The sequence below is a fragment of the Epinephelus fuscoguttatus genome, linkage group LG19, assembly GCF_011397635.1.
Source record: "Epinephelus fuscoguttatus linkage group LG19, E.fuscoguttatus.final_Chr_v1".
Lineage (NCBI taxonomy): Eukaryota > Metazoa > Chordata > Actinopteri > Perciformes > Serranidae > Epinephelus > Epinephelus fuscoguttatus.
In genome coordinates this window covers 26,641,820-26,665,658 of record NC_064770.1, presented here as the reverse complement: position 1 = coordinate 26,665,658, position 23,839 = coordinate 26,641,820, and the positions used below count along the sequence as shown (strand labels likewise).

Here is a 23,839-nt window from a genome sequence, read left to right as displayed (position 1 = left end):
GGAAATGACTTACAATTTCCTCAGTAGTTAAGAAAAAAGCCGATATCACTCTGATATCAACGTGTGTGTGCACCAAGACACAAATGTCCTCTGTCCTTTGCAGGGCACTCTGCCATTCCTCTGTCTCTTAAACCCTCTTTATCTCTGCATCTGTGATCTGCTGTTTACCTGCTATGAGCTGTTATCTGAACAGGAAACAGTATCTGCTCTGCCCTGTGTTACCACACATCTCTGCTGAGGATCAGTGACAGTGACTTATGTAATACTTCACAAGAATAGAGAGTGGTTAAATGGAAGCTAGTGAAGGCGGAGTATGAGATTGGCAATGACCAAATCTGGATGGATGACAGACACATGGACATGGATGTATGTTTATACTGCTGGTACACCTGTGCTGAATGTATAAATGGAAGGATGAATAGACAGATGGCAGATGGTGTAGATGGAAGAGTCAGAGGTGCAGGTCAGGATACTTACTGGGACTGGTGATGCCAGATCCTTCTCTTTCTGTTCTCCTTGTCCGGGCGCTGGCTGATCTCACTGTGAGTGGGGACAAGGACAGAAGGACAATTAGTAGAATGTCCTGGAAAGTCAGGAGAAACCAGCCCCTTCTTACTCCTATGCTTAAAGACTAATGCTTTGATAGCAACGTATTGGGGCACCCTTTGGTGCATCTATGTGACATACTGCTCAAACACATTGTAACACAAGGCTAACGTTTTGAAACAACTGTGGTTAGAATCAGGCAACAAAACTAAAAAAATCTAGGTCACCAATGCCTTGAAAAAGGTACGTAAATAAAGTAAGAGTGTTATGTTTACTGTACTTTATAAATATAGATAACTTAAGACTAAATGTTATGTTTACAAGCCTTTTCCAGACAATTGGTTTCCTAGAATTTTTAAAAAACAAGATTAACTCCTCAAAATGTTGGTGATTACAATGGGTTACATTAAATATATTCTTTTTGGTTAAAAAAGTTTAGAAGTAGAATACAATATTCATTCTGTTGCTATGAATCTTTTCGATGTGCAGGAACTCCTCCTTTTGTCATAGCCTATTTACAGACATTCTTCAGCTTTATTGGCTAGTTTAAAACTTTTGTTTGATAAGTAATCAAAAAGTAATCAAGTATAAAAAGTTAGATTATTTTGATGAAGTAATTAAAATAGTTACCTCACACTTTTAACCACGTAACTAGTAATTTGTGGCCAATTATATTTCAAAATTAACCTTCCCCACACTGATTATAAAAATTGTGACTTGTGGTTTTCACAAAGGACTAAAGTGTGTAAATTGCACAACAGTACATTAAAACAACACTGATGTTTGATTTCACATGGGACACAAACTGCAGTCTCCTGAGTGAAAGTCCGGTTTGGTTTGACCCAACCACCTCCTCTCCCTCCCATCCTCTGCGAACTTTCAAGCTCTTTATACTACATCAGGTGCTCTCAGTGTTGAGTGTTGCTGTGGATGGGTTTACACTGGAGTTAGATGAAAGCCTGATGCGTCTCATAAAGGCATTAAAGTTGGTGTTGAGGCGTTTTGTCAGTATGTGACGACCTGAAATGGGAACAGTATGGAGAAACTATACTCTATATGACTATACTAATATAGTCAACAGATGTGCCGTTATACATCCATCAACAAGAGGCTCAGTGTTCAGAAGGAACCACTGCCCAAGCTCTGATACATCATTTCTGGTAAATACTTTTAGAAATACTAAGTCTTCCAGAGAACCAGCCTGAGTGGCATTTTTGGTTTTTGACTGTCCCATAAAATCTTTTTTTAGCTGATGCTCTGGACCAAACAATACAGCAAAACATGTGGAAAACAGTTACTTCACATTCTCCTCCAGGCCAAATAATCTACAGTTGTCATGAGGAAAAACAAAGTCAAGCAATATTTGAGAGATGGCTGTTGTTACTTGACCACTGAGAAACTGGCGTTTGGTTACTGAAGAAAAGCCAGACATTTTTCTAAATTTCATTTGTGGTTTGTTTGTATTTTTATAACAGTGTGGTGTGGAAACAACTCGGACCAAACGTGCATGTGGAACAAAACTCATGAAGGAGCACAGTTGCAAAACTGCATAGTGAACACTGTACCACAGTTTGCACATCAGTAAAACAGTGCTGAAGGAGAAACCTGAAATATTAATACTTTTTAAATGTGTAAAAAATGAAGTGTATTGAGATTTGTAAATGTCTACGTATTCACAGATTTGTCAACACATTTACAAATCTCAATACACTTGCAAATGTGAATACAGATTTGGAGATTTTTTTGGCACATTTCCAAATCTGATCACACACACATGGATTGAGATACAGTAACACAATTCTCCACACACATTTGCAAACAGTTCTGCCACAACAATGGCCCGATAGACTATTTTAAAATGAATGTCAGGCGATCACAAATTTGTCAAAAGACAAGACAAAGTATTGATAAACACCCGCAGGTAAGTTAATATAATAAGGGCACAGTAAGGGCCAATACAAGTGTAAAACAATCAGGGAAAATGTTGTAAATAAACTTACGTTATCTTCTAGTATTGATTGTGATTGATTTTGTCTTTTCAAAAGGAGTTAAAATTGCAGGAAACAACTGAGGATAAGAAGCAGACACATGGGTCACTACTGCGGTAATCTCCTCTGCACAGTACAGCTCGACTCAACTCACTTTTGGTACCAGGTCATGTTCTTTATTTCATTTTCTACTGTTCATAGTTAGCACCCCCTAAACATAGCGACATCATCTTTAACGTGACACTCATTTAATCCTTTAATCAGCAAACAAATAGAGGATTGTCTGCTCTTTGACAGTTGTGCAGCGTAGTGTAAGTAGTGTACAGCGTAGCTTGCGGTCTGCCGTTTTAGTGATTGAAAAAAAAACAAACAAAAAAAAAACAGGCCGTCACCAGTGACAGTAACTTTGCGATTTAAAAATTGTGGGTTTGTACAGGCTGTACACGTGATGATTTTCTCTGACTTATCAGGGGTCTGCAGTGTTTTAACTTAACAAATCCTCATATAATAGTTTGAAAGATATCTAACAAATGACATTAACGTAAAGTTAGGTTTAGGCTAGTTCAGTTATTTGGGCTAGGGAATCACCAGGGGATCCACGATACGCTATTATCATGATATTTAAGTTGTGATACAATATCATTGCGATTTTAAATATGTTGCCATATGCCGAGTATTGCGATAAAATACAGTGCGATTTCCAACTTTTTTTAACTGCAAACTATGTCCCCCCGTGTGACGATACGATCCTGCCACAAAAAATATCGCGATACTATGCTGTATTGATTTTTTCCCCATGGTCACGACATACCTTAAAATAACTCAAAGTTCACTTGGTCTGAAACAACAGTCTCCTAAGGTAAGTCCCGTATTTATGACTCATCCACTACCCCAACCTGCCTCGTCACTACTTCCTTCTTTACTCCCACATGATCGCAGCCTTCCTGATTACATGGGTTATATACGAATTACAGTGCATTGCTTTTGCAGGTATGCGTCCAAACAGTGTATGAGACCAGCCTGTTTAACTCCACCCTCTAATATCAACTCAGCTCACTTCAAACCTCGACTGAGTTGGTACCAAAAAAGTACCAGGCCCTATCCACAACTCTCACTGATAGAAAACCAAAAACAAGCTGGTCCAGTTGAGTCGCCCCGTCCCTTACCATGCAGTGCAGGGTACCTGATACTGTGTCAGTTACATGAGTCTGGTCCGGGTCCAGTATTTTGTTTTTGGAAAGCCAGATGGTCTACATCCTGATTCAAGCTCATGTAACAGCTCCCAGCACCAACAGCCAGGTTCTACATGACGCTGGCTGGTTTAGGGTTCAGAGGAATGCCTCTTCCTCTTGGCTGACGGTCTGCTCTCTGACACTGGTGGAATGCTGCGGGTAATCTCTCATTGATCGACTCTGGTGTGTGTGTGTCCGTGTGAATGTGTGTGTTCAGTTCTGCTGAATCACCAGCTGCTGTGTGGGGACAGGATGAGCCAAACAGGGACACGACTGTTGTTTTATATTTAGATGATTCGGCTGATTCGGGTGTTTCCATTTCTTTGTTCAAGACTGAAATAATTTCTGCAATTATGTCCAGATATTCATGGCTCACACACAATGATCTCCCTAACTCCTCTAGCGCCACCATGAGGTTCTCATTTATAGTTTCCTGTGATGGCCCGATAAAAAGACGCTGCATCTCTCCGACATCAACCACACACTCTTTCTTTTCTTCTCTCCACCTCCCCCATCATCTCTGCATCAACTCAGTCAGTTCTGTTCAAATGAGGTAAGTTCATCCGGTGGCTGGTGACTCAGATGTACCGTCCTGTTTTTAAGGTCTTAGAAATACTTCCTACCGCAAATCAGCGTTCGACATGACATTCATTTTATGCCAATAACGCCAGCAAACATGGTGGTTTTCCGCCTGTGTTGTCACTGGTTTTAACACAAAGGCAGCTGGTTCGAGGGAGAGGGAGTGAATGTGCCGCTGTATGACTGGAAGACATGAGTAAAGCTTCTGTAATGTGTGTGAGTGTGTGAGTGTGAGACAGAGAGAGCTTGAGGTTGCTCACTTTTTAAGGAGAAAAGTAAATAAAGAAACTACTGTATAAGATGAAGTGTGCAGCGTCTGCTTTCCTCTCCTGTAGAAACTCCGGCAGTATTTCAGTTTCTGTGTCTGATCATTTGTGTAACTTGGCAAAACCAACAATCCAATATTCACACCCACTTGATGATTGGTCAGCTGTGCGGAGGTGAGAAAGGAACCAGGGTTTGAACTTCTCCTCCAAGCTTGCTTTTTACATTCTTTACATATGTCACTTTTTATGTGAACAACATGATCATGTCTTCCAGGAGAACCCCTCTGAAAATGTGAGCCGTTATCCCTATATTTAACCGACATCACTACGCAGTCAAGCATAGCCATTCGGGAAAAACTACACTTTTGCCCACCAAGGAAGTTGGACAACATGTCATACAAACAAGTTCTTTTCAAGCATAACCTGAATCTGAAGAGGCACAAACTTACACTAATACCTCACGCCTCCAAAGGCACATTCATTAATTTCATTAACTGCTTACCCTGTTGGGTGTCGCGGGGGGGCTGGAGCCTATCCCAGCTGACATGGGGCAAGAGGCGTGGTACACTGGACAGGTCGCCAGACTATCACAGGGCTGACACATAGAGACAGACAACCATTCACACTCACATTCACACCTACGGACAATTTAGAGTCACCAATTAACCTGCATGTCTTTGGACTGTGGGAGGAAGCCGGAGTACCCAGAGAAAACCCACGCTGACACAGGGAGAACTTGCAAACTCCGCACAGAAGGAATCCCGCCGGGTTTGTACCAGGAACCCTCTTGCTGTGTGGTGACAATGCGAACAATGAAACCAGTGACAGCTACATGCTAACGATGGGGAAACATGTAATCTTGGTTGCTGATGTTGTTGATTGCTCCCTGATTTCACAAAATATTCCTGCTGGAACACATCCAGCTTTGAAGATTTTGGTTTAGAAGCCTTTACTGGTGATTTTTCACAGTAGAAAGTCCCGCTACTCTCAATTACAGTCTTCATCCGCCTGCAATGATGATGAAGAGACTGACGCAAAAACGCTGATTTTTCAGGAGAGGGCCTTGAAGAGACAGGCACTGAAATGGAGTGTCTCAGAGAGAGTGTGAATACAGGTGTTCCAGCACAGACAGTAAGACAAAAATAAAGAGTTTTTTGGTCGTTAAAGCAAGTAAACATACTCTAGCAGTAACTCAGAATATAAGTATGAACCTGAAAATGAGCATAATAGGTTCCCCTTTAATCAATCAACATTATCATCTCCCCTTCTGTTTTGTGATAGTTTAGATGTGGCAATGTGTTACAACAATGTGTCATTATTCTCCTAGGTAACACAGTTATGCAAAGCATAACTGCTTACTTTTCACTAATGACGCTTCACATTAGTTTATGCAGGACACAGAGATCATATGGCCCAGCTGTAATCAGCTGACAGCCAGCTGATTGGATCATCGGCCATCCATTTAAATATGGCCTCCTACTTACTGATCCCTGCTACACCAATGATTCCACACACTGCTGCTGCTGCTGGCAAAGCTTTGCCTGTAACAGGTGTGGTTTGAGCCCAGGGCTCCAGGGAGCATCTTTAGAGTGGAGTCTTCGGTGCCAAGCATAACTTTCCATTTGTTGCAATAAATGATTAAATCTATAATGAGTGTGTTCCTGACTGAAATTATATCATCGATTTTGCTGCTACACATTAAAATTGACAGAATTATCAGCAGAACAGAGCACTGAATTAAAATACACAATTGTGTTTACTCAAACAAAGTCTTTTTTTTGTATGAGCTCATTTCTACTCCCCTGACATGTAACAGCACAGAGGAAAGACTGTGAATAAAGTTGGCAGAGGAGGCTGGATGCTTTGATGAGAGGAAATAATCTCATTATTTTAAATTTATGCCATATAAAGATAAGAATATTGCAGTAATATGAGCAGGCCAGTGTGTGTGTGTGTGTGTGTGTGTGTGTGTGTGTGTGTCCAGGTCAGAATGACCCATCTACAGCAGCAAACTCAACAAAGCGCCTTGTTGAAGCGCTGAAACAAAAAACATGTTATACTGATGGTTGAACCCAAAAAGCAAAATGCTGCCCTAAATATACATAAATGATGAAAATGACAGATTAATGAGACAACTGAGTCATGGTGATGTGTTAGAATTATGTTATTCTCTCAATAAGTCACACACTTAGCATAACATTCCACCAAATACATTACACGAATTGCTGTTACATATTTCATAAAATAAACAAGAAAAAGCACACTCAGCAGAGTGCAGATCTCTGCCAGGCGACCAGACGGCTGCCCGGTCTGATCCCAGTCATTTCTTCTGTATTTAAGGTAGAAGCACGTATATCAGGGAAAAGTGACCAAATCATTAAAATCTGCAAGTCTACAAAATCAGGCAGGCAAAACGCTTCGCTTGTAAAATATTTATGAAGCTGTGTGGCGGACAGAGCAAAATGCGGTGCAAGCATGGGTGCAGATCTCATGACAAGTTTGGGGGGGACACAATCAGTTGTGATTTTTTTTTTTAATTGTACACGTGCGAATCATGCCCACAGAACGCTTGAGATTGCCAGCATATTTCACGATCTCATAGAGGCTCATCACCATCACCAAGTCATTCAAAAAGCACTACACAGAGAATCATATGCTTACCTTTCCTGTTTATTTCTCTTAAACAGCCAGTAGTACATGGAGCCCGCCATCACCCTTCTTTTCACTGCTTCGCTGTTAGTTAATGCTACTTCTAGTTTCAGGGTCTCAGGCATGTTATGTCAACTCGTGTTCTCATCTCTCACCTCTCACAGATTCCCAATTCTCCTCATCATCTTCCCTTTCTCCCAGTATATGGGACTACAGTATACATCAGTGGATATGGATGATTATCAGAATATGAGCCCCTAACTGAGCTTGGTTAATCTAACTGATCATGTTTTTTATAGAGCCAGAAATGCTAGTATTAATACAGTTCTAAGAGCACAATAAATACTTACAAGTTACACAAGTTGACCCAACACAATCAGATTTATTTAAATAAATAAAAATAATAATAAAAATAATTTTATTTTTACTTATAAAAATATTTGTTCCACAATTGTCATTTATTTTAGAATTGGGAACGTGGAGTCAGAAAATGCATTTGTTCAATTTCAATCATTTAGGCTATTTTGAATTGGGGGGCACAATTTGTGTTTTTCAGAAATTTGGGGGAGGGGGATGTCGCCCCGCCCCCCCAGGATCTGCACCCATGGGTGCAAGCGATGGCAGTCGGTACGCAGCACAGCTAGTCTCAGTAGAATTGTCCTTATGTGGACTTTCTTGCTCTGTATACTACGTATGCTACTACTATGCGCTACGTTGAGAAGCTTGACACAGCAGTGGTATCTGATGACCTAGTAACGGTCAGGATGATATGTTGGTTGAAATTCTAGTTTAATGTTGCTGATTTTTGTTAATATTCTCAATTTAACTTTATGAGATTTCTACTTTTTTTTAATGTGAATATGTAAGCATGTTAACAAAAAATAATAATCTGTAGATGCTCCAGTTCAAAATGAAACCTTTCTATGGATGTCAGTTTTTGAGCCATAGCAAAGACCAAAATGTGTCTTGCAACAGACGGTAAAGGTTTTTGTTTTTAGTTGATTTCTGAAAAACTCGCATCACCCACTGTCCAGTGAGGAGGAGTGAGGAGTCTGGAGTCGATGACTGTATAAAACAGTCAATAAATAGGTTTTTCAACAATTGTGAATCACCGCAAATGAGAGTTCCTTGAGTATACAGGCATGAATGTGCACACAAAATAGGCTGATTGGTCAAGTAGTTTGTGGGATTAGCAGCCTGAAACACACACTCACACACACAAATGCTTACGCCTGACGGAGATGATCATAAAATAATGTCATTATTTTGCATTAGCTCATTTCTTCCGTGCTATGCAACAGCCTCTGCACAATTTCCAGGCAGGAAGATTGTGAATAACGTTGGCAGAGGAGGCTGGATGCTTTGATAAGTGTAGATGCTCTCATTATTTTGAATTTATATCATGCAAAGATAAGAATATTGCAGTAAAATGAAAAGATCCAGGTCAGAATGACCCGTCTACAGCAGCAAACTCCACAAAGCACCTTATCGAAGCACTGAAACAGAAAACTTGTTTGTGTTAAACTAATGGCAGAAGTCCACATCCCACTATGGAAAATGGTGAGAATGTCTGAGCTCCTGTGAAACAGGTTAAGATCAGTTTTCCAAATGTGCAGCAAATAACTCAGATCTAACTAAAGGGACTTGTGTCAGACGACATCTGACAACCTCTGAGAAGAGATTAATGCTGCGTTTTCATCCAAAGTAGTGTGTGGAGTATCATAAAATGTCTTTAGGTGGCTCTGACTCCAAATTTTAGTATCAATATAAACTGTTTTACAGAAAGCATTAATCTAAAATTGGCATAAATATCAGTAATGGAGCTGCATCTGGCTTCATTGTTTTTTCAGAAAGGAAGCACTGACTCATTACTTTTGGACTTTTTTAATCACCGACTGGGCGTTCAGACTGTCAGAGGCGCAACAGTCAAAGAGTCGACCCTTTTTCCTGCTTTAAATGCAAATCATTAATCTGCCATGAGCCGTGTGATAACACCATCAGTCTGTAACGCGAGTGTGTACACATCTATGTGTGTTTAAGAGCTTTAAGTGCATGGAAACAAATAAGAGTCAGCCAAGTCTTTCAAGCCTTGCAGCCAAAAAGCATGCCCGTACCTATTTACTCTTTTCGTTGGGAATACAGCTTGAGAGAGGCGAGGTGAAGACACACACACACCCTTAAAAACACAAAGTGCTTCAGACAGACCACGCAGAGTTTATGACTGCAGCAATACTGTGCCACAGAAACCGAAACAACACCACAAAGTTGAGTTGATAAGATGGTATTTGGCAGTGAAGTGATAATCCAGCACTGCCGGTCGCTGTGTGGTTTAAAGTGAGGGCAAAGTACTGAGTGACATACAACAAGCAAATATGCATTAGCCAATCACAGCCAGGTTAAACGCAAACTGAAGGAGTGACACCTGAAAAGTTAAACTGTGTGTTGGCACAGAAGTGTGTGTGTGTGGCTGAACTCACCTGCTCAGTCTTGTCTGGGGCCACAAACACACACACATACACACACACAGTACAGATCACTGCTTGAACAGGTTTCATAAAAATAACCCGACATTATGATCCATGTCTTTCTCCCCCTCGAGGGGTTTGTGATCTTCTGAGGTCATATTTGCCTTATGACACCACTCTGTACAAGAGAGGTCATTACTCGCACATGATACATGAAAAGAATGAGACCAGTGTTCATGCTAATGGAAAAAAACCTACTTGGAGCAGCGCTGCAGGTCATATTGTGCACCAGAGTAGATGCATTGCTGCCTGTGTTATGTACTATAGGCCTCGAATGATTGATGTCAACTGCACCGCTTGTGTGTCTGTGTGGGAAATATGACCAGTCAAGTGCATGGCTATGCCTGGACAAACACGTCAACTGATTGGTTATTGGTCTTAGATGACTAGAGAAGATAAACACTGGGCAGAGGGTGCAGCACTTTAACGCACTTGAAACACAAGAGCTATCACACACACACACGTGAATGGAGGCCTGCGAACAGATACACATACAAGGGTGGAGTGATTTGCAACTACCTGAGATTTTTGTGTTTGCAAAAGGTGGGCACGTCGTGTCTTATTTGAGCAGGAGGTGAAGGATCTTTACCCGCCTTCTTTCTGTCTCCATCCTTTTTTACTTCCACCTTTCCCTTTGGGGGTGGGTGGTGTTTTGATTAAAACATTAATCAGCTTTGTGGCAGACATTTGTTGAAGTGAAGCCACAACTTTGTGATGAAAGCGGTGTTTTCTTTTAAACTTCATAAATAATAACTGCTGTCATTGCTTTCAGCCCACGGTTATAAAGCTAGAGTCACTAAACACTGCTACGCCTACTGCTTTACACACTTTTTTGGTAGGGTTAAAGTTTTGTTTTTTTTGTTTTTTTTAAAGAAAAGCAGCCAATACACTGATATATTAGGTTTTTTTTTTTTGTTTTGTTTTTTTAAAGAAAAGCAGCCAATACACTGATATATTTTGAAAAAAAAAAACATACTGTAGTTTTTTTTTTTTGTTTTTTTTTTACATATTTGATTCACTGTGTTAGCCAAAAAACAGACATTCCACTTTGGTTATTTCATAAATTAATAAATTTAAAAAATCTCAATTGATTTTGATTTAAAAAAAAATCACTATTATCACGATATAAACCTCAATATCTCAATAAAAAAAATCACATATACATACATCACCCACCTGACAAGTTGTGTGTGCAAGCAGATTGCAACCATGACCATGAATATCCAGGAAAAGTCACACAAAAATTAACAACTGCATGCTTAAGATCCAAATTTAAAACTCAAATCTGATAATAAACATAAGGGATTTTTAATAATTACAATTATAATTTAAAGTACAAGTTAATGCTCAGAGTCTAGGCCAGGATTGCCTGCGTATGGCTCTCACCTCTGACGTTACAGACAAACGTGAGGTGGCCGAGCCGAAATGACGGCAGCTAACAGTGCTAACCATGCTAATGGTGCTAACAGTGCTAAAGCCTGTTTTTTGGTCGACACTTCTGATAGGTGTGGCTCGACAGAAATTTAACAATCACATGTTGTTTTCAACTGTCTCCACGGTAACCAAAGATCACCTGTGTTTTTTTTATAGTCCGAGTCCATTTGCATCGGAGTATGTCTGAGTCTAGCCTAGTGAAGTGTAATCTGCACGGACAGCTGTTTAAATCACACAGATATCACGCTGTATACATGTTTTTTAACTTATCATCTATGTATTCAGCGATTAATCAGCAGCCAATTCCCCTAACTCGCTGCAGGTGACTGTGAGATAAAATCAGTGAATCATTAAATACAGATACTGTGGATTACTTCCTGTGGAGCTGACATGAAAAATATTTTAGTTCAGTAAATGTCTGCTGTAAGTCAGGCTGGTGAAGCTAGTTTGACTGGCTACTGTCCCCTCAGCTCCGCATGAGCTGCTGCTGACACGCAGCTGCTTCTGTGATCAGAGACGCTGAATGCGGGTCAGAGTCGGTGTGGATTGAAAACTAGTATCTCCATGGCAACGATAGTAACAATACAACTTACACTGCTCAAGAAAATATGAAGTTGTTCATGACATAGTAAAGACTCCAGATGCGCAATATAAGAAAAAAGTTTGAGCGATAGTTTTTTCTTTTGAAGATACACCATTTGAGTTGAGCATCACTCATCAGAAGTGTTGAGCGCTTAACACTGCTAACAACTGCAACGGTGGTGACATCGCTAACATTGTTTAACTGGTGGGGAATCAGAGGGCAGGTGTTATGCTTCCATTATGATGCCATCCCAACACAGTGGCGGTAAAGCGTCATCAGCAGTAACCATCAGCAGTAACCAACGAAAAAGAGAGCCCAGTCTCACTCTTAAGTTGATGAAATCCAGCGCTAGGGCAGTGATATGCGGTGTTAGAAACCAACGAAAAAAAGGCGTCCTTTAACATCGGCCTGATACGCTGCCGGTTGCCATTACAGTTTAATGGTGCCCAGCAGCGTCAGGGGGAAAGTTGAGCTGGTGAAGTCCGACTGGAGCAGGCGGGAGGTGTGGTGGACGGGTCCAACAAACATAGACTTTCACCCGAGAGAGAGGTGTTTGTGTCCTGTAAGATTCTAAAGCCAAACCTTGTTCTTTTTTCCAAAACCTAACCACGTGTGTTTATTGTTGAAGGAAAAAAAATGTCTATTTACGTTGTTGTAGTGACATAGTGCTTTTATTTTGAGAGAGACTGTATGTAAATGGTAATTTCCTGTGACATCGGAAGTGTATTTCGAAAGAAGACAATGCAGGAAACAGGCAGAACTTGACACGGCGTCCCAGAACGTCAACAACCAACACACCCAGGTTATCTTTCATGCCATATCTGGAGGTGGAAGGCAGCGATTGGCTAGACAGCGGGACATAAATTGAGGGACTCTCATGCACGGGGCCGGCCCGGCTACGAAAACAAAGAACACAGAAGTTCAGATTACAAAACACACACAGGCAGTGTGACTTCATTCTCTGCTTAGGACACCATTACTCTACCACTCCACTATATCTTTACATAGCAAATGCCAAATGCTAAATTAATGTTCTCAATGTTGTATAGCACATTTAAAGACAGTGATACAATTCATAAATTCTGATCCCGTGTCTCTTTGTGTATTGTTAACTTATCTCTTGTATCTCCTTTTCTTTCTTCTCCCCATAAAATGTTGACATATTGTATATTTAATGAGGTCGTTCAGTCCTCAGGTCGTTATCTCTCTACAACTCCACAGTGCGTGGTATTTGCAAAGCCGAGGATGTGATGTAAATCTCTCTCGTAAATATACATCACCCACACTTTTATGTAGTTTCATTTGTAAATAACTGATATTAGAGTATCTAAAGGCACTCTAAGTATGGAAATTATATATCATATATCATAGTTTTTGTTTAGTCAGAATCACAGTGTGAAAGGGGTTAACATCATTCATCCCTAATTCCTTCCCTTCTCTGTATCTCTGCTCACCCATCTGTTCCATTGTGTTTTTATGGCCCTCATTACACATGTTAAGGGTACGCTGCAAACACACCATTTCACAACTCCGCCTATGAAAGAGCCGGGAGCGGATGGACGGGCGGAGAGAAAGAGAGTGGGTGAAAAAAAGGAAGAAAGCAAGAAAGACTGAATGGCTAGAAAGACATTTTTCAAGATTGTTTTTACAGCCCAGATAAGCCCTTTACCTGGATGTATTCTTAATGAGTAAGGACTGCAACAAACACACACACATACGCACATGTGGTCACACATATAGTGGAGGAAAGACATTGGTCATGACCCCAAACTGCACTCCTCCCAAATGAATAGCCGTTGCTCTGGTGCCAAAGGTATGAACTGGCAACACCTTTTCCTACCTCTGCACTTTCAACACAAACCTATTCCTCACTCACCACGCTCATTGAAAACCAACACCACTTTGACAAACACACAGTCACGTCTCTGTACTCTTCAAAATGCAAACACAAGCCTGAATCACATCACATAAAAGTGTTTTCAAACTCCGGCTTAGACAGGATACCACAGCAGTCTATAAAACAACACTGGTGTGGCAGATAAGGATCGGCCTTCCTTATTGAGAGGCTGTTAAAACCCACGGAGTCAGTTAAATAGTCCATGGAGCTTTATGGGTTGAAACTCCCCTGGGAAACATGTAGTTACTGTATGTCAGAGGTGAACAACTGAGCGAGTGAGCGGCTGTGTGTATGAGCATGTTGAGAAATGTGAGAAAGAGTAAACAAACGTCACTCGAGACTGAAGCAATAAGCATAGGACGGCGGTTATGCTTTAACGTGCATCTGACTGTATGCATGAAAGCATTGAGCTTAAAAGTTATGTCTTTTACCGCCTCTATCTCATCACTTTTGCAATACAGTTCTGAACTATCATGTTTAATAAAGCTGATCAAACTGAAATCTTATTTATGAATAGTGACTATCTTGAACACTACTTTGCTACAAGTGATAGAAAGAGTTTGTATGCTGCCAGAAACAACTCTCACATGCACCAACACTCAGAGTATCCTGCTAATTCTGCGCTCCAGTAAGCTCTCTGAACAGATATGACTCACTAACACTTCAATTGTTCGCGATAAAACATTCATTCATGTCATGACAGGACAAGGTTACTCCTGCCAAACAGCACAGTTACTATCTCCCGCGTGGGCTCTTTGGCCTACCGAGGTGAAGCAATTTCTACATCTCTTCTTTTTTGCCTTCAGGTTAAAGAGATGCCTATGCAATAAACTTGAATTTAAGGTCACTTAAAAGTTTAAGTCGTCTCAATGAAAGGTCAAGTGTGTAGGAGTGTGTTTTCTTTAGTGTATAATCACCTGAAATTAGGAATCACTGTGATTTTGTTACCTTTGAAAAGTAATTTATTTAGTAATTTATTAGCCCAGAACAGACAAACCAAACACTGACGCTAGAAAGGGTTTTGGTGTTTTTGCACCGGCCACCGTAGTTAGCAGCCCCTCTGCAACAAGCGGTGTCGGAAAAACATGATTTTTATTTTCTTTTACCAGTTTTTATTTCCTGTTCTGTTTGTTTTAGAGAGGAGGAGACCTCTCCATATAATTCGGCTGCCGGTGAAAACATTCTGAATGTCTGGATCTTAAGTTATCTGAGAAAAAGGATTAGCTAACATTAACAAATGCTAGGCTAATGGCCTGGCTCCGACATGCCAAACAGCATCGGAGAACAACTGATTTGTAACATCAAACTGCTTTATTTGGTGTTTTTAACAGTGTAAATCAGTGAGTCCATTTGTTTTGGAGAGGAGGAGACCTCTGTGGATAATTCAGCTCATGGTGAAAACCTCCTGAGTGTCCGGATCTTAAGCCATCAGAGAAAAAGATTAGCTAACATTAACAAATGCTAGGCTAATGGCCTGGCTCCGACATGCCAAACAGCATCGAAAAACACTAATTTGTAACATGAAACTGCTTTTCTTGGTGTTTTTACTGGTGTAAATCACTGGGTCCGTTTGTTTTGGAGAGGAGGAGACCTCTGCGGATAATTCGGCTCATGGTAAAAACCTCCTGAACATCTGGATCTGAAATAAGGTGAGCACACACATTATAGAAACGTGAGCACATACAGCAGGCGCTGGATGAGCAGCCCATCTGCAACATGCCAAAAAGCATAGAAGTGACATTGATTTGTTACATTACACTGCTTTATTCAGTGTTTTTACCAGTTTTAATCACCTGGTCCATATGTTCTGGAGAGGAGGAGATTTCTGCAGGTAATTAAGCTACCAATAAAAACCTCCTAATTGATGAACATGGTTGAAATCTGCGATCCTCGCTGCCAGACACCACTGAATCTCCCTAAATCTTACACACTGCTTATTTAATACATCTATTTGAAATGGCTAAATGCATGTACGTGTGCTTGTCTATGCACTTTATCATTCTAATACCCATGTCTAGCTGTCAGTGCACATGTTCCACCACACATCAGAACCTCTCTGAGCCTGCCATTATCTTTTTACAGGCTCTCTCCTGGCCTCAGGCCTACAGTACAGACAGTCTGTTGTATCAGTTGACACCCCCAGCAGCAGCAGCAGCAGCAGCAGCAGCCAGCATCACAGAGCCGCATTCTTGGCTGCAGATAATAAACACAGAGCGGAGTGGACACTTCAGAGCAGGCTCCACACGGCTGAGAGGGGAGGACCATACACAGCAAAGACAAGACATAGACTGTAGGTCTCCTGCAATCAGGGGAAGTCCACATTCCACAGCATATCAGTGACACTGTGGTACAAACACTATGGAGTGTAGTGTAGTACAAAGTAGAAGTGATGGATATATGCATTCAGGCCTTTTGCGCAACCAGCTAAATATCAGTTGGACAAATGGCCAAACTTCACTGAGTATGAAACAGAGTAGGGTTTCCACAGAAATACAGGACAAAGTGGACGAATTGGGTTCGGCACTACAGCCGTTGTCATCGACAAGAGGTTGGCACTGTGGAGGAGTGTGGGGTGGATTTACCTGAGAAGCTGAGGACACTATCAGCAGACAGCCTGTCCTTAATTAACTTCAAGCCTGCATAAAATGTAAACAGGTGACTGGTGAAGTCTGTTGTAAAATTGGGAATTTTAAGATGGGGGTCTATGGGAATCCACTGGCTTCTGGAGCTTCCAGTGGCCATTCAAAGAACTGCAGTTTTTCAGTGTTGGCTTAATTTTTCGGATCCGGAGGTTGCCGCTTGGTTTACAGACACCCCCAATCAATTTCAAGCAATTTTCAATACGGCTGGGCAATATGGAGAAAATCAAATGTCACAATATTTCTGACCAAATATCTCAGCATCGATTTTGTAGGGTTGATTGTTGGTGCTTTTACAAAATAGAACAGTCTGGTAAGTTCAGAAAATTATATCACTTCTCTGTCATTCAGCCTTCAAATCCAGGAAAAGACAACACAAAATCTAAGATGATTCCTGGTCTACATCATGATTTCAAGATAATACTGATATATTGCCTGGCCCTAATTTTCAGTATAAAAGGCACAAGATCTCCGGTGGGTGTAATCTATCACGGAGAACACGCTATTGATGCAAAACAGCCAGTATACTTTGCTCCTCCTCATCCATCCATCCATCCATCCATCCATTTTCATCCGCTTATTCGGGGCTGGGTTGCGGTGGCAGCAGGTCAAGAAAGACACCCCATATGTCCCTCTCCTGGGTAACACTTTCCAGCTCCTCCTGGAGGACCCCAAGGTGTTCCCAGGCCAGATGAGATATGTAATCCCTCCAGTGTGTTCTGGGTCTGGGGCCTTCTACCAGTGGGACGTGCCCAGGACTCCTCCAATGGGAGGCGCCCAGTAGGCATCCTGATCAGATGTCCGAACCACCTCAACTGTCCCCTTTAAACACGAAGGAGCAGCGGCTCTACTCTGAGCTCCCTCCGGATGTCTGAGCTCCTCAGCCCATCTCTAAGGCTGAGCCCAGCCACCTTTCTGAGGAAACTTATTTCGGCCGCTTGTATCCGCAATCTCATACTTTCGGTCACCACCCAGAGCTCATGACCATAGGTGAGGGTTGGGATGTAGATGGACCAGTAAATCGAAACCCTTGCCCTCTGGCGCCGCTCCCTCTTCATCACAACGGTCCGGTGCAGAGGACTTTACACTTAACAAGAGCAAAGTGTAAGATTTAAGTTTGACAACTCCAAACTATTAGACTACTTTGAGCTGATGCAACCCAGTGCTGATGTGTTTTGTGTCCTCATGCTTTCCTATCTGGCTTCTGATACTGTTTCCAAAGTCAGACCTGTAGCTCCATGACACCACCATTACAGATCACACTAGATTACTGTACGTGCATGTCCACGTGTTCAAATACCTTATTAGTCCATTATTCACAGGCCTCTAGGAAGCCAAATTGAGGGTTAGACCATCCTCGGCATGCTCTGCCAGATGACAGGGCAAATATGTCTCAACACAGTTTATAGCTTGACTTTCATGTTACCATCCAACAATAGCTTTAGGCTCTGAATCAAAGCTTCGCTGACTCTCCAGTATAAACAGGCTAAAAGCCATAATGCAACGCGGAGTGAGGCATTTGTCACACAGGTACAAAAAGTGGAATTAGGTGTGTGTGTGTGTGTGTGTGTGTGTGTGTGTGTGTGTGTGTGTGTTTTGAGTAGCACATAAAAGCACATACCAGGAGGAGTGTACTTGGAAAATAATGACTCTGTGTGTGTGCTGGAGTGGGCTGTTATTCATACAGGTTACTCATTGATCCAGACGACTTGAGGGAGTGGTGTACAAGGCAGGGATCGGCTCCATGAGCAGCTGCGAGGGGTTGCATGAGTGAATGCAGACACACACACGTATACACAACCTCCCCTGAAACGACATGTACACACATTTCCATACGTACGGTCTAAAACTAAAATTTAAGACGTGCCAGCAATCCTTCTGCTTGTGTGTGTCAGGGTATTTGCGTACAAAACATACACATGCTGACATGCAGGTCAACCCTCCTCTCTCAAAGTCACCCCTCCTCATCTCCGATGCTTGTCTAAACACCCCTACATGTTAGAGAGGAGGGCCTTTCACAACACATCAGACTACACACACACACTTTGTTATTAGACAATTCCCCGTGTGGAGCTCCAACAAAGAATGTGACAGCTCCACACACGTCGCACGACAGAGGGAGAACACACACACACACACACACACACACACAGGGGGAGGAGAGGCAGCATGACTCAACATGCACTTGGCTCCGATGGAAAACCGTCCGACGCTCCATCGCACAAAGACTCAGGGAAGAAGAGCCGGGAAAGCCGGCATTCCGCGGGATAGGGTTGTGTACACTGGACTGAGCTGGAGCTTAGAGGGAGAGAGGGGGAGGAGGGCAAGGAGGCTCGGAGGATGATGGAAGTGGTTGTAAGGAGTGCTGGAGAAAAAGGAGAAGGTGGAGGAGAAGAGGGACAAAGGAAGGAGGGAAGAAGGAGATGGACGGATGTCACAGGGGTCAGTCAGGACATATGTAGTAGTGATGGACTGTTTGTGGCAGCCCTAGTGGTTAGTGAGTCTTCGTTCAATCAGACAGTCTCAAGGCATCAAACATTTCTCTGCTTAAGGGTTTTTGAGCAAACACTCCAACCCAATCCCCAGAGGAAAATGTTCGACCTATACGTTTCTGCAAACCATATATACATTACATTTGCATATTTCACACGGATCCTAAAAATGTCTCTAAACTGACACAATATATAAGCTGAGTTTTGTTATCAGGAGGTGGAGGGGATGGTGGATGGTGTGTCACATCAGCAAGGTGCCTGCCAAGCTGCAGACCCAGGTCCTAAGGAAGTGCACCAACAATACCGATGGTATTTCCACTGATGTTTGTGGCACTGAACCAAAGTGTTTTTAGCAGCACACTGAGGGGTTTCCCAGCTGCTAGGAGCTACCGAACCTGGGTGTTTTTTAGCAACCTATCCCTGATTTTCCTGCCATCTTTGTGCCACCAAATCTGGTTGTTTTAGGCCAAAATATCCTATTTTCCTGACCACAACCAAGGGATTTTTGTGCCTAAAACTAACCATACCTTCACTACAGCATTGTTGAGAAACATAAAGTTTCAGTGTATCTACTACAAAATAACGTACAAGCATAATGTATCGTGCAAAAACATACAAAATAAGCATTTTTTCTGGTGACCGGGGTGCACATTCGACTTTACCAGCACTATCAGTATAACTAGTGGTGTAGTGGTAGTTGATGAAGTAGGTGTACTACTACGTAGATGGGTAGGTTACTGAGAATGAAGTGGGTATATTCTCCTATATATTCCACTGACTTTTTGGCTGATACGTGGGTACACTGTAAGAAAAACAGGTATGTTGATACCTCATACACCTGTGTTTACCCTCCACTACACCACTGAGTCTATTTTCAATATGGTCTTTCAGAGATCTTTGATAAACTGTTAGCTGTCTAACACCAGGTTAGGATAATCTCTGCCTACTATAAGACAGAATTTCGTAATAACCACAATCAGATCCAGCCAGTCAGTGTTAGAATAAAGCTTGCGTAGATCTGATGCATAAATCAACTCACTCTTCAGGGTATTAGTGGGGAGGAGTGAATGAACTGCACCATAAAACTGTCAGTCAAAACAGATTAACAACCTAGCTGCCCCATGGTTTGAGCAAACACTAGGCATTGTGATATTTTAGTCTTGTTCTGCTACGAACTACAAATGAATCCTGCACAACCTGTGTGAACTCAATGTTTCCTCTGTTTCGGTGCCAATCTAGATAAAGACACCAGCAGCATGCAGGACACCAGTGGAGTAGTACATTTACATTTTTTATTCTTCAAGGCATAAAAGAAACATTTTGCCTGAAGACTTGTAGAAGAATGAGCTCAGCTCTCTGTGCTGCCTTTCTGTCATGATGTCATATATGTGAGGCTACAATCAGAAGATTTACAACCGCACCCACAGATCCATGAGTGGGCCCTTTTCTTTTTTGCAAAGGGGGAACTAAAAATAAGAGCAGATTGAAATGTTCACATCTGTGGAGGAGCAGTACTGCTGTTAAACATTTTCCTGATATTTCCCTGTCTCTATGTCTAGCCCTCTGTCACATGGGCACACTCATGAACGCACACACCACACCGTTGGAGCGTTTTCCTAAATTCAGGCTGATCATATCTAAACAGAAAACACGCGTTACATTAGAACAGGCTTACCTGGATATGAATATTTCTTCATGGCTGTAGATGTGTCCTGTCTCAGTGGTGTTTGAATATGAAGATCTCAACAGCTGATGAGTCGCTCCGGTTCCTCAGTGTCAATGGCACGTTTGCATCCGTAACTTTTCCAGGTTTTTTCTTTTCGCGCGCTCCTCTGTTTCCACTCTTCCCTCTCTTCCCACTGCCACTCCTGGACGCTAAGCTCTCCAAACGCACCTGCGCGCAGGTAAAGTCACTGCTTATTGAACTTCCTGGACTTAATCCCGTCTTAATTTCCACCGCGAACCACTTGGGGAGACAGTCTGTTGGGAATGGATACAATCACACCTGCGCTCCTGACGCACGCCCAGTCCAGGAGCGGGAGTGGTTTACTGTAACTGTGGGGGCTTTCACGTATTAAAGCTCAGAGGTGGAATAAAGGCGTTAAAATAATAGTTGCTATGGGCTTGTGGTTTCAGGAGAACTATTTGAAGCAAATTAATAAATTGGACATCATCCTGAAATTAAGGTCTTATCTGTGGTGCAACATTTTAAAGCAGTCATCCAACAGATTATAATGATCCTTTAAAAAAGGCAAATACAAAATAACTCTCCCTCTCTTAATGTGTATTTATATGATGTAATTTTTCAAGGAGCTCGTGCCTCACCCACACACCACCACATGTGTACCATGTAGGCCACTTGTGTGTATGTGTGCGTGTTTGGTGTGGGGCAATGTGTTTGTAGTATAAACTTTGTGGCTGTGTGCAGCCACTTGTTGAGTAAGCCTACATTGTGTTTAGATATTCAGCTGTGCCCACAGCCTTTAACCTTATTTAAATTCCACATGTCAGACTGTGGCAACCTGCTTCATGTTCGTAAGAACTGAATGCACATCCTGTCATGAGGAGCTGCAGGTCCGAGAGCTGTGGAGACCTCTTGTGGCTGCTGCCTGGTCCTGCAGCTCAGACACAGCAGATATCTGTGTTATCCATCATGTATGGCTGCCTCTAACATCCCATCTTTCTCTGGGGTGTCATTAGTGGGCTTAAAGTAGGGCTGCAATGGTGGAAGATTTTCACAGTATGATAACCGTCTCAGAAAATAGCTCAGTTTTGCAGTATCATGGTATTACAGTATTTATATTATTGTCTAAGCTTAAAGGGCAGCATGGTGGTGCAGTGGGTAGCACTGTTGCCTCACAGCAAGAGGGTTCTCGGCTCGAATCCAGGGTCTGGGGCTCAAAAACAAGGGGTGGGGAAGCCCCTCTGTCTCTCTGGGTACTCTGGCTTCCTCCCACATTTCAAAAACATGCAAGTCAGGTTAATTTGTGACTCTAAATTGACTTTAGGTGTGAATGTGAGCTTGAATTGATGTTTGTCTGTATGTGTCAGTCCTGTGATAGTCTGACAACCTGTCTAGAGTGTACCCCGCCCTTTGCCAAATGTTAGCTGGGATAGGCTCCAGCCCCCCATTACAGAAAATGAATGAACAAATGACCTTTAAAGGAATGAAAATTGAAGGGTTATTTTTGGTTGAACAAACAATTTATCACTAGCACTAAAACCCAAGCCCATTTAGTTAATGGGAGTATGTGTAAAAGGTTTCCCCTTTAAAAAAAATAACTCAAAGAAAGAAGAGATTCTCCATCTAGTTGCATTTTTTTTCCCAATACCGTAGATAAGTAAATGGACACACTATGATAACCATCGACTTAAATATCACAGTATACCTTGAAACTGGTGTATGGCTGCAACTGTAGCTTAGTCTAACATTACTATACAAGACTTCACATTTAAAGGTCCAGTGTGTAGGATTAAGGGTGTTATATTGGCAGAAACTGAATATAATATTCCTATGTATGCTTTCATCAGTTTATAATCACCTGAAAACAAAATTTGTTGTGTTGTCGTTACCTTTCCATGGACGCATGAAGAGAATTGGATAAAGCGTTGGAAGCCAGGCCCTGTTCATTCTATGACAGCTGTTTGGTGGTGCATGGAGCAAAATAGATGTGAATTTCCAGGTATACAATTACCCAAGGTCTTCCGCATCGTTGGGTCCATAGAGCAAGCGCACCACAAATTTTGTGAGCCAAGAAGCTAATGTCCGTCAGCTGAGCAGCTAACTTCCTGTTTGTCCCTCCGCTGACTTGACTGGGGATAAGATCATCTGATTGAGCAGCTCTTCCAGACTGTAGAAATGTTATCGGACCGAATGGATCAAATCAGGATAGTGAAACAAGTAATTTTCGCAGGGGGTTATGACCACAGACTTCATAAAATAATGGATAGCTACCGTGTTGTGTGCATTCATTTCTAGGGTAGCCCAGAACGGACAAACCATGCACTGGTACTCGATAGGGCCATTAGCATTTTTGCATCGGCCACTGTAGTACTAATACATGCTTAGCGTGCCAAATAAGATTCAGCTGGTTGCAATCTACAACCTGCCCCACTAGATGCCTCTAAGTCCTACACACTAGAACTTTACTGACAGATGACTAGGAAGTATTTTCCCTCATTAAAGCTTCAACAACCAACTGTATGAGTGTGTCACTAACTGGGGGGAAAAACGGTTTTTCAGAGCCTGTTTGTCAGTAGCTCCATTAACTAAGTAAAGAGAACTTGCTGATGAGTCACACAGTGTCAAAGAAAAACAATGTCAAAGAAAAACATCAGCAGTGACAGCTGTGGGTGGACCAGCAAGCTGTTTGACCCAGAAAAAAACCTGTAAGCAAGAGGTTATCAGGTATCAGTTAAATGTATGGGCATGCATTTTTATCAGATGAGCTTTTACTGTCAATGATTCTGTCATCGTTTCAGTATATACAGACCCGGATTTAGCACCTTAAGGCAAGATTATGCAATTTATGCGGAAAAACTACAACCCACAAGAAGCAATTATGGAAATTTTTGAATGCTAAAATGCTGCCTGAAAGTGACAAAGACTTACGAAGACCGCAAACTGATTCAGCTATAGAGAACTATTGTTTTCTAACATTAGCTTCCATTAGATGCTGATCATATTAGACCAAATAAGGCGTTAGCAGCAAAACCCCTGCATGTATGGAATTAAATTAAGTGGGATTTAATTGCTTAGGACCTTACCTTTTGATTTTGTAAGAGAAATAATGTGTTTCTCCATTTTTTTTAAATCACCAAGTGTGAGTTTTAATGTGGGTTTGCAAGGGAAGTGACACAAAAATAGTCAAGTGAGTCATGTTGGTTCTCAGAAATCAGATGCATTTGCGTGTTGTGCATGGACCAGAGAGAGATTTATCATTTCTTTGTTGCTGTGAAAGGCTGACGCAGCTCTGTTGTGCTGAAGATTGGAGGCTTTGGGCTCATTG

At 41.9% G+C, this 23,839-nt stretch overlaps 1 protein-coding gene across 1 annotated transcript in view; it reads right to left on the bottom strand.

The window, feature by feature from the left end:
- The window catches only part of LOC125878906 (septin-9-like), a 116,860-nt gene extending 96,033 nt beyond the window's left edge, over positions 1–20,827 (bottom strand). Inside the window, exons 1-2 of the mRNA XM_049560385.1 lie at positions 20,506–20,827; positions 478–540 (exon numbers count right to left, since the gene is read on the bottom strand). Of these exons, the coding sequence (XP_049416342.1) occupies positions 478–540; positions 20,506–20,527 (85 nt within the window). The 5' untranslated portion in view covers positions 20,528–20,827. The remainder of the gene's footprint in view (positions 1–477; positions 541–20,505) is intronic.
- Positions 20,828–23,839: the final 3,012 nt, after the last annotated feature.